This window comes from Spodoptera frugiperda, chromosome 12 (assembly GCF_023101765.2).
Source record: "Spodoptera frugiperda isolate SF20-4 chromosome 12, AGI-APGP_CSIRO_Sfru_2.0, whole genome shotgun sequence".
In the NCBI taxonomy this organism is placed as follows: domain Eukaryota; kingdom Metazoa; phylum Arthropoda; class Insecta; order Lepidoptera; family Noctuidae; genus Spodoptera; species Spodoptera frugiperda.
In genome coordinates this window covers 4,696,271-4,709,062 of record NC_064223.1, presented here as the reverse complement: position 1 = coordinate 4,709,062, position 12,792 = coordinate 4,696,271, and the positions used below count along the sequence as shown (strand labels likewise).

General features: G+C 32.8%; 5 protein-coding genes across 6 annotated transcripts; 1 reads left to right on the top strand and 4 right to left on the bottom strand.

Annotated features, from left to right (window-relative positions):
- Window positions 1-285: 285 nt before the first annotated feature.
- On the bottom strand, window positions 286-1,108 carry LOC118262639 (DNA-3-methyladenine glycosylase 1-like). Its single transcript, XM_050697172.1, has one exon. It carries the CDS (start codon window positions 949-951, stop codon window positions 376-378), a length of 576 nt encoding a protein of 191 aa, XP_050553129.1. The 5' UTR covers window positions 952-1,108; the 3' UTR covers window positions 286-375.
- A 622-nt stretch (window positions 1,109-1,730) lies between these two features.
- LOC118262344 (uncharacterized) lies at window positions 1,731-3,858 on the bottom strand. Its single transcript, XM_035573602.2, has 4 exons — window positions 3,691-3,858; window positions 3,336-3,507; window positions 2,219-2,976; window positions 1,731-1,999 (listed from the first exon to the last, which is right to left on the bottom strand). Exons 1-4 carry the CDS (start codon window positions 3,736-3,738, stop codon window positions 1,751-1,753), a joined length of 1,227 nt encoding a protein of 408 aa, XP_035429495.2. The 5' UTR covers window positions 3,739-3,858; the 3' UTR covers window positions 1,731-1,750.
- Window positions 3,859-4,580: 722 nt separating this feature from the next.
- LOC118262347 (anaphase-promoting complex subunit 15B-like) lies at window positions 4,581-6,301 on the top strand. The gene is made up of 3 exons (XM_035573607.2): window positions 4,581-4,813; window positions 5,148-5,244; window positions 5,873-6,301. Exons 1-3 carry the CDS (start codon window positions 4,694-4,696, stop codon window positions 6,049-6,051), a joined length of 396 nt encoding a protein of 131 aa, XP_035429500.1. The 5' UTR covers window positions 4,581-4,693; the 3' UTR covers window positions 6,052-6,301.
- Window positions 6,302-6,570: 269 nt separating this feature from the next.
- LOC118262345 (uncharacterized) lies at window positions 6,571-11,092 on the bottom strand. Of its 2 annotated transcripts, none has more exons than XM_035573603.2 (7): window positions 10,882-11,092; window positions 10,456-10,628; window positions 9,961-10,062; window positions 8,765-9,210; window positions 8,192-8,326; window positions 7,125-7,376; window positions 6,571-6,810 (listed from the first exon to the last, which is right to left on the bottom strand). In XM_035573603.2, the coding sequence occupies exons 1-7, from the start codon at window positions 10,903-10,905 to the stop codon at window positions 6,680-6,682; spliced, it is 1,263 nt and encodes a 420-aa protein (XP_035429496.2). In that variant the 5' UTR covers window positions 10,906-11,092; the 3' UTR covers window positions 6,571-6,679. The 2 variants fall into 2 exon arrangements, with proteins under 2 accessions (XP_035429496.2, XP_035429497.2); XM_035573604.2 differs by having other exon boundaries at window positions 8,765-9,156.
- A 138-nt stretch (window positions 11,093-11,230) lies between these two features.
- Window positions 11,231-12,742, bottom strand: LOC118262346 (kallikrein-8-like). Its single transcript, XM_035573605.2, has one exon. It carries the CDS (start codon window positions 12,442-12,444, stop codon window positions 11,389-11,391), a length of 1,056 nt encoding a protein of 351 aa, XP_035429498.1. The 5' UTR covers window positions 12,445-12,742; the 3' UTR covers window positions 11,231-11,388.
- Window positions 12,743-12,792: the final 50 nt, after the last annotated feature.

Sequence of the window (12,792 nt, the reverse complement as noted above, 5' to 3'; positions counted from 1 at the left end):
GATTTTGTGTAGAAACGATCGATATGTTTTGTATCATGTCAGGAAATCGATTGAAAAGGAGGACAGTATTCTCGTCCTTAGAATAATATTACTAATTTTTAAATATTTTTTTTTTATATTTTATAAGTAATGTTAAAAATATAATTTTAAAGTATTTTAAATAAATATATGGATAACTACTAAAGTACTATTCAATATAACTAAAAACTGAAGTGCAAAAGCGCAATAACAAAATTAGCTATTCACTAGGTAGTTATACTCACCTTACTAAAAAAAACTACAAAATGCAATTAGTATTATTTTTATAAACGTACAAACTTATTTATATTTACAACAAAGGGCTTACGAGAATTCTATGTATCTGAGATAGGGTTTTTATTTATATATATTGTAACACATACAGTTTAAAACATGATCATTGACAAGACCACATGCTTGCATGAATGCGTAACATATTTTGGAGCCCACAAACTTAAAACCCCTTTTTTTCAAAGCTTTAGATAAGGCTGTAGATTCTGGTGTTTCGGGAGGGATGTCTTTGTGGTGTTTCCAAGTATTGATAATGGGTTTTTTATTGACAAAACTCCAAATAAAATTGGAAAAATCTTCACCTTCGTTTTTCATTTGCAAGTAACATTTGGCATTGTTTATTATTGAATCTATTTTTCCTTTATGCCTTACAACTCCAGATTCATTCAAAATTAATTTCACATCCTTTTCCGTTAACTTTGATATTTTGTGAGGATCAAAGTTAAAAAATATCTTTCTATAGTTTTCCCTCTTCTTCAATATCGTTAACCACGAGAGCCCTGCTTGTTGGCCTTCTAAACACAACATTTCAAACAAAGCGTCGTTATTATATTGTGGTTTGCCCCACTCTTCATCGTGATATTTTATGTATAATGGGTCTTTTGTCAACCATCCACATCTAAGAATTTCATTTTCTGCCATTGTCACACTCCAATGAGAATTTATAAGGGGAATCACAGTCTCTTTGCGCTTGTCAAAACAGTACGGTGTATACAGAAACGTACATGTTTCTTGAATGACAATATTTTTAAAACTTTACTTCAGATACCTACTGAGTTTCTGATAATTATAACCTAACTCTTCTAAAACCACAGATAATGCAAAATTATCAACTTAAATTATGAAGTTGATACATATTTTTGCATTCATTCTTTTTGGATTGGCTAAAACCAGCTGAGACACTTTTTATGTAGAGAAAAAAATATTGGAGCTCCTAAATCTTAGATTTTTGTTAATAACTCTTCTTTCCTGAGTTAATTAGTTTTTGACCATGTTTTGATGCTAATGTGACACTAGCGCAAAATGCGCCAGAGAACATTTTATATTTGATGAATGTTTTATGGATGGAAGTTATAAAAATAAATACTTCTCTTATGTTAAATTCAATTATTTATTGTTTTGCGTAAAGTATTATACAATATTTTTGAGTTAGGTATGTCAGCAACCAGAGCTATTCATGGAACTCGGGAAGCCAAGATCTCATTTTGTACGTATGAAAGTTCTTACAAATATATTTTTAATGCTTTGAGGCTTAGCGACATATGTATTACAATATGTAATATCGATTCTGTTAAAAACGCTAACACTTAAAATAGTTGTTATTAAGTTGGCAAACTAAAGTGTTTTTTTTAGAAAAATATTTTAGTTATATGTGCTTATAGTTTCTTTAAACCAGCCAAAAATATAAATGTAAGTAGATATAATTTACGAAAAACTAAATTTAATCATACAAGCTAGCTGCATTTAAATTTAAATATCCTGTACAAACTAGCCATTTGGGGCCACCATATACTTTTGATAGTCTGGACTGGTGGTTACATCTGTGAGGCTTAATGTATCTTCGTGTTTGGGGTCCTGATACCAAGCTGTTCACAAGTCTTATATTTTCATCACTGAGTGTCCCTTCAGATATTTGCTGCAATAGTGGTATATATTCCGGTTTCGATAGTTCGTTTGTAATGCGCATCATCTGAAAAATATCAAAGTATTATAATGGTCTTCTAATCGAACAGTCGCGGTAGCCTCATTCGTAAAATGCGATGAGACAGGAATCAGAGCACAACTGGAGAGATCAAGCACAACGACTTAGCTTTCAAAGGGTGTCGCATTAAGTAATTTATGGGCCCACTCCACCCTGTTTGCTAGCCCAACGCAAGAATCGAATCCAATTATTAACAAAGGTACGTACCACAATTTTTAGTTGGGCTTCGGAAAGTGGTGTTGCTATGGGTCCCAGTAACATCACGCTGCTGTTTGAACCAAGACTCTCTGGATCCACCGATATAAGTCCATCGTCACTTCCATTACTCTTTATTTCGTCATTTATTATTAAAAACATGTGTTCGTTTGGCGCTGTGGTTTGTGAGTATTTGTGTTCTGGTACGTAAGGTTTCTGAATTATCGGTTGTGGCATTATGTCATTCAACAAAGCCTTGAGCTTCAATTTAGTTCTATCCTTCTTTTTGGATGGCTTATTTCGTTTGCAACAAAGTGTTTTTAATTGAGCGACAAGTACATCAAATAACAATTCTTTCTTCTCATCTTCTTCATCGTTCTTTTTATCTGATTCTACTTCTGAAGGATTACTATACAATAAATTGTTCAGTTTTTGTACAGCGAGATATTGAGGATCAGCGCCTCGGTTAGAAGCGAATGGGTCAACTTCTTTATTTTCAAGCCGAAAGACTGGCGCCTCTTGTTTAGGTTTCTCAAAACTTGTTAACATTTTCTTATTTTTCTTAGGACTCTCAAATATGCCTTTAAATTGTGCAAGAGCTTTGCTCAAGGTACTTTCTTTCTCTTTTGGTGGGGCTAAATTAGTCGTATATTTAGTAGCAAGTTTGACAATGTCCTTTAAATTATATTCAGATTTACTAGGTTGTTCGTTTAGTAGCTTAATTAATTCGTCGTCAGGTAATTTCGAAAGAAGATACGTGACGTCGCTATCTGAAAAAAAGCATATACCTATCATTACTAATATTGTTACAACTTTTCTAAAAACTATTCTCATCCAGTTCTGTTAGGAACTGCATTAAATTAAATGAATAACTGTGAGGTGGCATTAATGGTCTTTTCTAGTTTAAATTAAATCATTCGAATTAACGTAATTTATAGTCAAGTGCCTATAATGTTTCGACGATCTAATTCATTAAGAGCCAGAGCAATGCTGGTGTAGAGGTCACAACTGCGACAGCTGTCTACAACATGTTGAGATTAATAAAATTCTCAAGACGATAAAGTTTTGTTCAATATTAGTTAATACATCTATTTACGACACGAAAGCATTCCGTAGTAACTTTACTTACCCATATCTTTTGCTATCGATGCGCTTGACAAACTTTTTTCATTTGGTAAATCTTTTTCATTTGGCACTAACCCTTTTACAACTAAATATTCTGCTATATCAGTGTTCCAATGAGCGGGATATGGCGATGGGTTTTTATCTGCTATTAAAGACATCGGAAGCACTGCGTGTATCTGCAATAAATTAATAGTTTTAATACACCTTAATGAAACTGCTTATTAAATTATTTTGTAAAAGTCCTTCTTGTGGGCAAGTACGAATCTGTTTATAAGCATTTGTGATACAATATGAATAGGAATTTATTGAAATATTTTATTATGAACAAACTTAAAATATTGTATTGTGGTGTCACTTACCCAATATGAGAAAATTATTATCTTAAATTCATTAAAATACGGAAACATGTTCGTTACGAAGAAAGCAATATGCGGTCAATGCTAGTTTAATTTTACGGCTGAATGCTCAATAGCTTCTTTCTCATAAAAAGTAGTTACCTATCTTGTTATTGTTTACGAAATTAACAATGAACAAGCGCTCGTTAAAAGGTTTACGATAGCGATAAGAAGATTCATTCGTGTTGAATGTAATGTTTTAGCATGTCAAGGACTTTGTGCTTTTTTGTTTATCTACACAACAATCTGCACTTGCAATCAGATCACTAATGATATTTAGAGATTCCCTTATTCGGGGAATCACCTGGATTTAATTGTGATTTTGTGATACAAATAAATGGCATGATGCAGTATATTATCTATCATCGCTGAATAATACGTCTTTCAAATGAAAAATATGTCCATTTGGACATATTTTTCATTAAGTATATTAAGTTAGTGATCACAAGTACCCAGCAATGCCGAGCAAAGAATTTTGTGATCGATTACCGTATCAATTTTTATTAAGAATATTTCGAAAAATGTTAAGTACTAGCAGTACCGTAGCACGGTATCTGAAACTATGCCCGGTATACAATAATAAGTCCTTGTTACATGGGTCATAGGGACATATAATTCATAACTGGTAAAATAATAGTTGTTACATTGTACTTCTACCACTACTTACCACTTCAATTCAATCAATTATTTTAATTTTTCTTTATTAGGGAAAAACCAAGAGTTAAGACAAAATGTAATTATAAATTTTGTCTTAGATGTATATACATATAACATATTTATGTGCAAAAAATTTAGTATTCAGGCTTAAAAAAAAAGGCCAACCAATTGACAGACAGACAAGGTGACAGTGACATTGTATTGTTTGAAAATTTTGAAATTGATGTTGTTTGTTTTGCAGTGCATTGAAATACGAATAAATTACTGTATAGCCGTTATTATTTAACAAGTAACTTTAAAAACTAGAAAAATGAATATTCCTTTCCCAGTTTTGACTCCGCGTTTAGTAGACCCCTTGTGGTTTAACGCAGATAGTCCATGTGACGAAGAAACTGAGTTAACTGCTTTGGAACAAGCAAACCAACTTTGGGTTAGCACTTATTTACTACAATTCTAGAACATTGTTTATAATTTGTTTTTGTTACAGTTACGTCTTTCAAACTAAGTACCGTAATAATGCTAGAAACTGGAATATCATGTATCTTAAATGCTAATTGAACATTTTTGTAACTAACTTAAAAAATACCATTTATTTACGTATATTATGAAGTGATCATAATGATGAATAGCTCAGAAAAGGACAGAAGCCTCTCATTTCTTGAAGTCATAATATAAAAAAATATATATATATGTCGACCCACTAAATATATAAAAAACTTACTATCATTTAGATTAAAAGTATTGTTTTTACATTCTATTTCTAGTTGAACTCTATTGGCCAGCAGTACATGAAGCGTGCCCCACTTGGGAAAGCTGATCCTGAGCCTATGGAGGAAGAAGCAGACACTGACGAGGAGGAAGGTATAAAACTATTAATATGAATGTGAAAGTTTGTGTGTATGTTTGTTACTCAATCACATTAAAACAGCTGAAGGGATCAGGATGAAATTTGGAACTGTGGTTGATTTTAGTCTGGAATAACACATAAGCTTCTTTTTATTCCATTAGGTTACTTTTAACCCACAGGAACATAGGTAAAGCTGCTGGTGGTAACTAGTTTGTAATATTGTTACCAACAAATTCATATAAAAATATACTAATATACTTCTACTTTTATGTCAATTTAGAATTTTTGCTGTAGGTCAGGATATGACTGTGTTAGAACCTCTTGACGATAGCTATGTCGTATCACACACATTGTTATTGCATTTTGTTTACTTTCTGGCAAATGACAGGTTAATCTGAAGTATTAATTAACCTATTGTGTGCCGAAACATGGATCAATGTGAGACACAATGTATTTTCTATTGTGTCTTATATACAAGAGGTTAAAAGTTTTATTCACCCCTAATATTGGTGAATATTAATTCTGATTTAGAATAACACACCATTAAAAAAGAGAAAGTGTATGCAAGCAACTACTTATTGAGTATTAATGTACCAAAAGAATATTTTGAGAAGCTCCAGTTCTTATCATACTTTGTTACAGGTAATGATGAATCAGACGAATCTGAGGAATCTCATGATGAAGATGAAGAGGAGGACGTTCCAGCTTCATACTCCCCTGCCCGGAACAATAATGAGTTGGAACCGGACAGCTTAGATGATATCAACGATGGAACTGATCTCAACAGCTCCGATCAAAGTGCACTATGGCCTATACAATAGCTAGTATTAAATATTAGACTTTTAAATTGGTGATTTTAAAGGCAGATTTTACTTTGAATCTGGTAGTCAGTGTATGTCTTTTTCGTTGTGATTTTGATCTTGCGTAGCCTGCCTTTGAGTCATATAGTCAAATATATTGTCACCATTATGTGTAAGAATCTATTTATTGCAACATACATTGTTTTGACTGAACATAAGGACTAAGATTAATGTATAAATAAAACCTCTTTTTAAAAAAAGGGAACCATCTTTAATTTTCTTAATTGCATCCATTTTTGTTAGGTCAGCTTTTGGCTCTGAAACATTCTAAAATCGCTTCATCCAAACGCGAGATAATCGCACACCAACACACATATAGGTCAAACAGAAAGCATTTTTTTTTAAGTCAGTTAAATACCTCTTTTCTGCATATACTGCCTAAAGTTTCAGTAGGAAGACTGCCTATGACATTGTGTACGATAATGTACAAAAGCTTTGATTGAGAAATTAACAATAAATACTAAGAATAAAAAGCAAAAAATATTTTAAGTAATTTAATTATAAATTTTAATAATTAAATCTTATTAATAAATAAAAAAACGTAATAATATATTAACAAACTAATAGATCACTTCAATAAAATACTGGATTAAAATGCACTGGTCACATCAATAATGACATTGACCACTCTGGTTACTAGTGGCCTTATGTTTTCTGGGGAAACAGTCTTCCATTTCTTTGTAAGACACTTTTCGACGAATTCATGCGTTGATTTTGACACTGTAACAAAAATAATTAAGGATTAAATTAACAAACTAAAAAGTGACTGCAACCAATAGTAAATATACATACTCAGTAATTGAAGATCAATTTTGTATTAAAAATATTTAATTGGTCGAATTGGGATCAGTGAACACAATATTATATGACCATACTATAATAGGGTATACTATACAGACTATTTTGCGCTCAGTGTGTGGTATATATTATACAATCGCCCATATATTAAAATGGACTTATGACTGAAAACTGTGTTATACTACGCCATCCCCATCAAGAAATTAATAGGTGTGTAATAAATTTATTTTATTTACCTGATATATTTGAACAATTAGCCTTATTCAGAGTGAAAAATATAGCACTCTTCTTGACAAGAGGATCATATTCATCGCAGTAATAGTGGAAGGCCATGGCCAGGTCTGAAGGTACTGCGTCTACTTCTTTGACGAGCATCACCCCGGATCTGTTGACGTCATCCTTGTACCTTGAGATCAGCTGTCCATGTTCCTGCATGTCCAGGTTTGCACTTTCCACTACTGTATGTTGTATGGAAGACATTTCGCTACCTAAATTAGGGCAGAATAGAACAAAGTGCTGTTATTTACTTTATACAGGTTTGATATCTGAAATGAATGTTTGGAAATAGGCTTTGTATTATGTATTAAGTTATCGCAAGCATACTGATATTATTCCAGGTTCTATTCGAGGGTTTTTTTATTCAAAAAATTCCTAGAGGCAGGTGGAGTACCTTCAACCTTTATTTCAAAATTTTTACTCGTCATAAAACTGACACTAAAATGTAGCGTGTTATGTGCCTCATTTTATGGATATTTAGTAAGATGAGAAATAAATCTGAGCAATAATAAGAACAATGGCTATTGTATTGAATTATTAATGACAATACATTGTTAGAAGAATTAACGGTAATATTTTTCTGCAATATGTGGCTTTATTATTGGCAACTGATTTATCAAGCATCTGCATACCGAAATTTGGATAAATTGCAGGATACAATATGACAATATCACTATTTTGTATTCATAAATATACCTATAGCTATAGACCACTTAGAAGCATCTTAAAATCTCCTAACATCTTATGGACCAAGAGCCTGGGCTCTTGGTCCGATCTGATAAGCAAGTACGCAGGCGTTCAAGGTTCATATAAAAGCTACTCGGTATCCCACGTTTTGCCTTTCAGAAAATAAGTTATGTCTGGCAGGCCTCGGCTCTTACTCTATTACATCTTGCGACAAACGCGATGTAAATAAAACACCAGAAGAGTCAGTCATTCATTTCGAAGCGTGGTTCTCCCACACATGTGAAAGACGCATCTCGCACCCACGTCAAAAATGCTTATAATAAAAAAAAAAAATACTCACGCAAATATTTAGCAGCTGTGTAAGCGACTTCGTCTGTGAACTTGCCGAACTTAATAGCATCGAAATTGATCTTATTGCCGTTATAGAAGAATATAAAAGCTCCTGTGTCCATCCGTGAGATTATTGTTGATATACCTGAAACATTTCAACAGATTTGGAGTTCTATATTCTGGTCAAGAAGTTTCGAATTCGATTCCTCGGTTAGACAATAGCATGGACTCTGAATTGTGCAGTTTTTAACATTAGTATTATGCTTACCACCTAAGCATTTGGCATTTATTATAACTTAAGTGATGAAAAGTGGCTGTTAGGCATAACTGATTGCACGGTTGGCGCAGTGGCTGGGCAACCGGCTGCCAAGTAACGTTCCCGCACGAAGGTAGAGTCTTTGTGTGATCCACAAATTGTTGCTACGGGTCTGGGGTATCATGTGTATGTGAACTTGTATGTTTGTAAACACACCACTACAATTAAATGTAGGGCACATCAAAAAAAATATGTATACAATAGCCGTAGTAGGTCATTTTAGAGGTTTCTTAACTTAAAAATACTAATGACTGTTTCAAAACTTACCACTCTTCAGTTTCAGAATAGAATCATCATCAATATTGTATTTCTCCTGGAGGTCTCTTAAACTATTTTCAAATTTAATTTCATCATAATTAGTTTGCGTTGATTTATCTTGAGTCTGGATCGTTGTTTGATTATTTAATATAAAATATGAAAATACAGCTATAATGACTAAGAATATTGGAAGAATAATGCCTCGTGATGTGTTTGCTGGCTGGGGTTGTGTTGTCCTAGGATTGACTTTTGAAAAGGCGTTCAACTTCTGTTGATGAGGTAACGATGGATCACGTTCTAAACTGATGTTACTTCTATTCTTTGCTGACTGGTAACTTTCATCTTCAGCTCTTGACTTTGATAAATAGTTGGAAAAGCTATCTTCAACATCAGAATCATCACTGTAACGGAAACGTGACGGAAGTGTTGCAGGTAAAGATTTTGAAAGCACATTGCTGCAAACGAAACACATAATAGACTTCACAAAAGCTTTGTCACATATTCGCAAACAAATACTTGAATGAATGGCTAATGACTAGCTGACGATGATGATGTGTTATGATTAGCAGCAATGTGATTTAAAATGCTTATGAATAATTTATTGTATTAAATCCACCAGATCACCCAGAAATTCATTAACAATCATTGTTACTATTTTGATATCTTTTATCATTAAAAGTATTGATAATGTTATAGTTAATTTAAAGCTTATACAAGCTTTTAGTGGCAACAATCAATATAAGTCAGAAATCTATATGTGTTAAAATAAAATAATAAATATGCAACAGAAGAATTAGAAATCAGATTTAGTAAGTTGCAATGAGCTTTATTTTCCCCATGGGTTGCGGGACACAGTACCCATTTCCCACCAGGTCAACCACAAGAAGGACAGACCTCCACAGTTTAATAAAAAATTGTAAGTTGTTAGTACAAATATTATTGATATTGTTACTTTGCACACTTACTTTACAAAACTGTCAGTTTCCATGGTTAGTCATATATAACAGATTTTTTTTTGTTCCAGTGGAATTTAAATTACATTAAATACATGTTATATTATATTAATGTGTTAACACTGTCTATAACTTATCCACACCAAGAATAACTAATGAACAATGTAGTTATGGTATTAATGTTACATGACAAGCTTGACGGTAGTGATAACAAGCTAATGTAATTATAGTAATATTATCCTATCAACTCACGTAGTATTGTCATCCGAATTATCCTCATCCTGTGAATATGAATTTGATCTGTTTATCTTTTTCTTTCTTATTGATAGTGGACTTGTTTGACGAGCCATTTTGCTGAAAAATATGATTATTTTTTTAAATATTGTGAACGATAAAATATGATACTAACTTTAAAGGGATTTTTTATTATGTTCAAATATGTGTAAACGAGGAAAACAATACTGTATGTATTGATAATTTTACAATGTGTCTATTCAATTTTTTTAATAGAAGTAGGAATATTTACCATCTGTATTTCCTTATTGGAAATAGGAACATTAAAAGTTACTTTGTACAGTAAAAAGTATACCTGTGATATTGTATAATAATATAGAGCTAAGAATTTGTAAAAAGAACTATATTTTAAGTACTTATCGCTTCTGTTATAATTTTCTGAATTGTAATACAGTATAGTTAAAGACAGCTTTTGTTAAATGAAATAAATAAATATAACAAATTGTCCATTACCTCATTACATTGTCCGTTTCGTCCACTCCTCTATCAGCACCTTCTGGCCCATTTTGGGTGTTAGATTTGTTCAGCCCATACCTACCCATTGTTTCATTTGATCTTAACCTATCGTCTTTATAGCTATGAATACTCCTTCGAGCTGACGGCTTGATAATAACCCCCCCAGATGTCTGAAAATGTGTAATCATAACTTTTATTATTACTTACTATGCTTTCGGAATTTAGGTTTTGTTTAATTATTATTAATGGTCAACACTAAATATCTGTGCAAAATGCACCTTTTATAGTATTCTCAACCCAATACGAGCACTACTAGTAGACAAAGTAATGAGTGAAAAAATTTACTTTCGTAATTGCGCTCATTTCAGTATGGGACAACTGTTTTACTTAGTCTATAAAAAAATAATATTAAAAACGTCTCACCCCTTCTGAAGAATCACTATTCATTTATTTGTTTGTATAACACACTTTCTAATTAAAGTAAACAGAACGATGTAAAATTGTAATGAAGTTTGACATGTTACCCCCAAAACACGGTCACATTCAGCAAGATCAGTCGCACTCGCACACAATGATGTCAACATGTCAAAATACGAATTTTGATTACATCAAATTGACATTGACATTTATGGATTTCCGTAAAATTACCAGAGAATCCTACACTCTACGTAACTCACGAAATAATTATAATAGTTAGGTAGGAATATCTCATGGGGTAAGCTTTATCTTGGGAAAACAAGCTACACCTTTGGCAGAAATTAGTATTTGCACATTTAAAATACACTGTTTCCACATTTATTTTAAAGTATAACATCATAGTTCCAATACAAACGCAAATAAATAGAAAAGTATTGTCCAAAACGCAAAATCTATTATTAAGTCACAAAAAATTTACACGATTTTTACAGTAAAGGACTAATAAATAATACTTCAATAAAGTGCAAAGATACACACAATTCCTGTAAAAATATGCGCAGGAGTTGATGTACTTATTTCTACTCTCGAACTCGTGAACTTATGAAGACCTTCGAGATTATGTGCCCTTCTAACTGGTAGTCCTGGATAAGCCACTAGTGCAACATGTTCTTGTTCATCATTCTTTTTAATTTTTTCATCTAGCCACGCCTTAAAAGCATACGTCGGTATAACATCAACCATCCTTTTGTTTACAGCGTACGTGGATGACATTTCTTTTGAACATTCCTCTTGGCCTTTTATGACAATACCCATAAGCTCCTTATCAAATAAAACTGGGCCACCAGTATCTTTGAAACATGTTGTTACCTTGGTTTCAACGCAGTCAAAATAGATTTTCAAAACGTCTGTTACTTCTTCTGGTGAACGGTTTTCCATACCAACATACTGAAGCTCTTTCGTTTGTCCAATATCAGCATTCAATCCAAATCCTATACCTTCCAAGTCAAGAACATTGCGAGGGTTAGTGTAATTGCTAAGAATTATTTTGGTTGCAATACTATTATTGTGTTTCTCCGTATACACAATACCAATATCTTTTAGAGAGTCCGATCCAGTAAAAGTGGGGAAGCGTTCAGTTTTTATCACGTGAAGCGACACGGTGGTGTCGTCTTTTTTATCAGTTGTAGTATTTAATAGTATGTAACTTAGTGGTTGCTGAGTACACTGCGCTGTAGTTAATATTAATCCATTAGCGACCACTACACCAGAACACAAGTATTCGTTTTGTTGAGACATTATGGCGGCCATGAATGGAAATTGCTGATGACCTGCCGCCAGTATCTCATGCATTTGGCTATTTTGTCTTCTTGTGCACGTAATATTGTTGGGTTCACTTTCAACGGGAATGTCCAGGGATTCGTCTTTGGACTCATCGTTTGTTTCGCCGTTGTCATCTCTATTATCATCAACACTTTTTTTTACATTTTCACCAGCACACGTAGTAATAAAACCAAATACGAATACAATGGGAATTAGAAAATGCAGAAAAATTGAACCAATCTTCATCATTAAAATTTGCTTTTTTTCCCTAGAGGAATTCTAGTTCTTTTTTCGTATCTATCATGTCATGATTGTTTCTTCATATTTCACAATTTTTTAAGCTGCCAGCAAAAATGATAAATTGAAGTTTCTTATCATACGCGAATTACTCTGGTTAATTTATACGAACATATTCAACAGTAAGTTTTAGCAAGAATTAACACTTCGATACTTTATCTACACAACTTCTGATCGTAAGTCTCGGTCTGGATATCTTCTTTAGACGAAAAGATACCAAAGATTTTGGTAGAGACATTAAACTCATGCCTTTATCCCACGAGGGTAGGCAGAAAGTAAGAAACTACAGAGCGCCACCTA

Coding starts and splice junctions, on each gene's coding strand:
- LOC118262639 (XM_050697172.1), bottom strand. CDS start 951: ATGGCAGAAAATGAAATTCTTAGATGTGGATGGTTGACAAAAGACCCA.
- LOC118262344 (XM_035573602.2), bottom strand. CDS start 3,738: ATGTTTCCGTATTTTAATGAATTTAAGATAATAATTTTCTCATATTGG. Junction 3,508..3,690: donor TAATAATTTTCTCATATTGG/GTAAGTGACACC, acceptor AATTTATTGCAG/ATACACGCAGTGCTTCCGAT. Junction 2,000..2,218: donor AAGCCCAACTAAAAATTGTG/GTACGTACCTTT, acceptor GATATTTTTCAG/ATGATGCGCATTACAAACGA.
- LOC118262347 (XM_035573607.2), top strand. CDS start 4,694: ATGAATATTCCTTTCCCAGTTTTGACTCCGCGTTTAGTAGACCCCTTG. Junction 4,814..5,147: donor AACAAGCAAACCAACTTTGG/GTTAGCACTTAT, acceptor TTCTATTTCTAG/TTGAACTCTATTGGCCAGCA. Junction 5,245..5,872: donor AGACACTGACGAGGAGGAAG/GTATAAAACTAT, acceptor ACTTTGTTACAG/GTAATGATGAATCAGACGAA.
- LOC118262345 (XM_035573603.2), bottom strand. CDS start 10,905: ATGAATAGTGATTCTTCAGAAGGG. Junction 10,063..10,455: donor GAAACGGACAATGTAATGAG/GTAATGGACAAT, acceptor CATATTTTTCAG/CAAAATGGCTCGTCAAACAA. Junction 6,811..7,124: donor TAATTGTTCAAATATATCAG/GTAAATAAAATA, acceptor TTTTTGTTACAG/TGTCAAAATCAACGCATGAA.
- LOC118262346 (XM_035573605.2), bottom strand. CDS start 12,444: ATGATGAAGATTGGTTCAATTTTTCTGCATTTTCTAATTCCCATTGTA.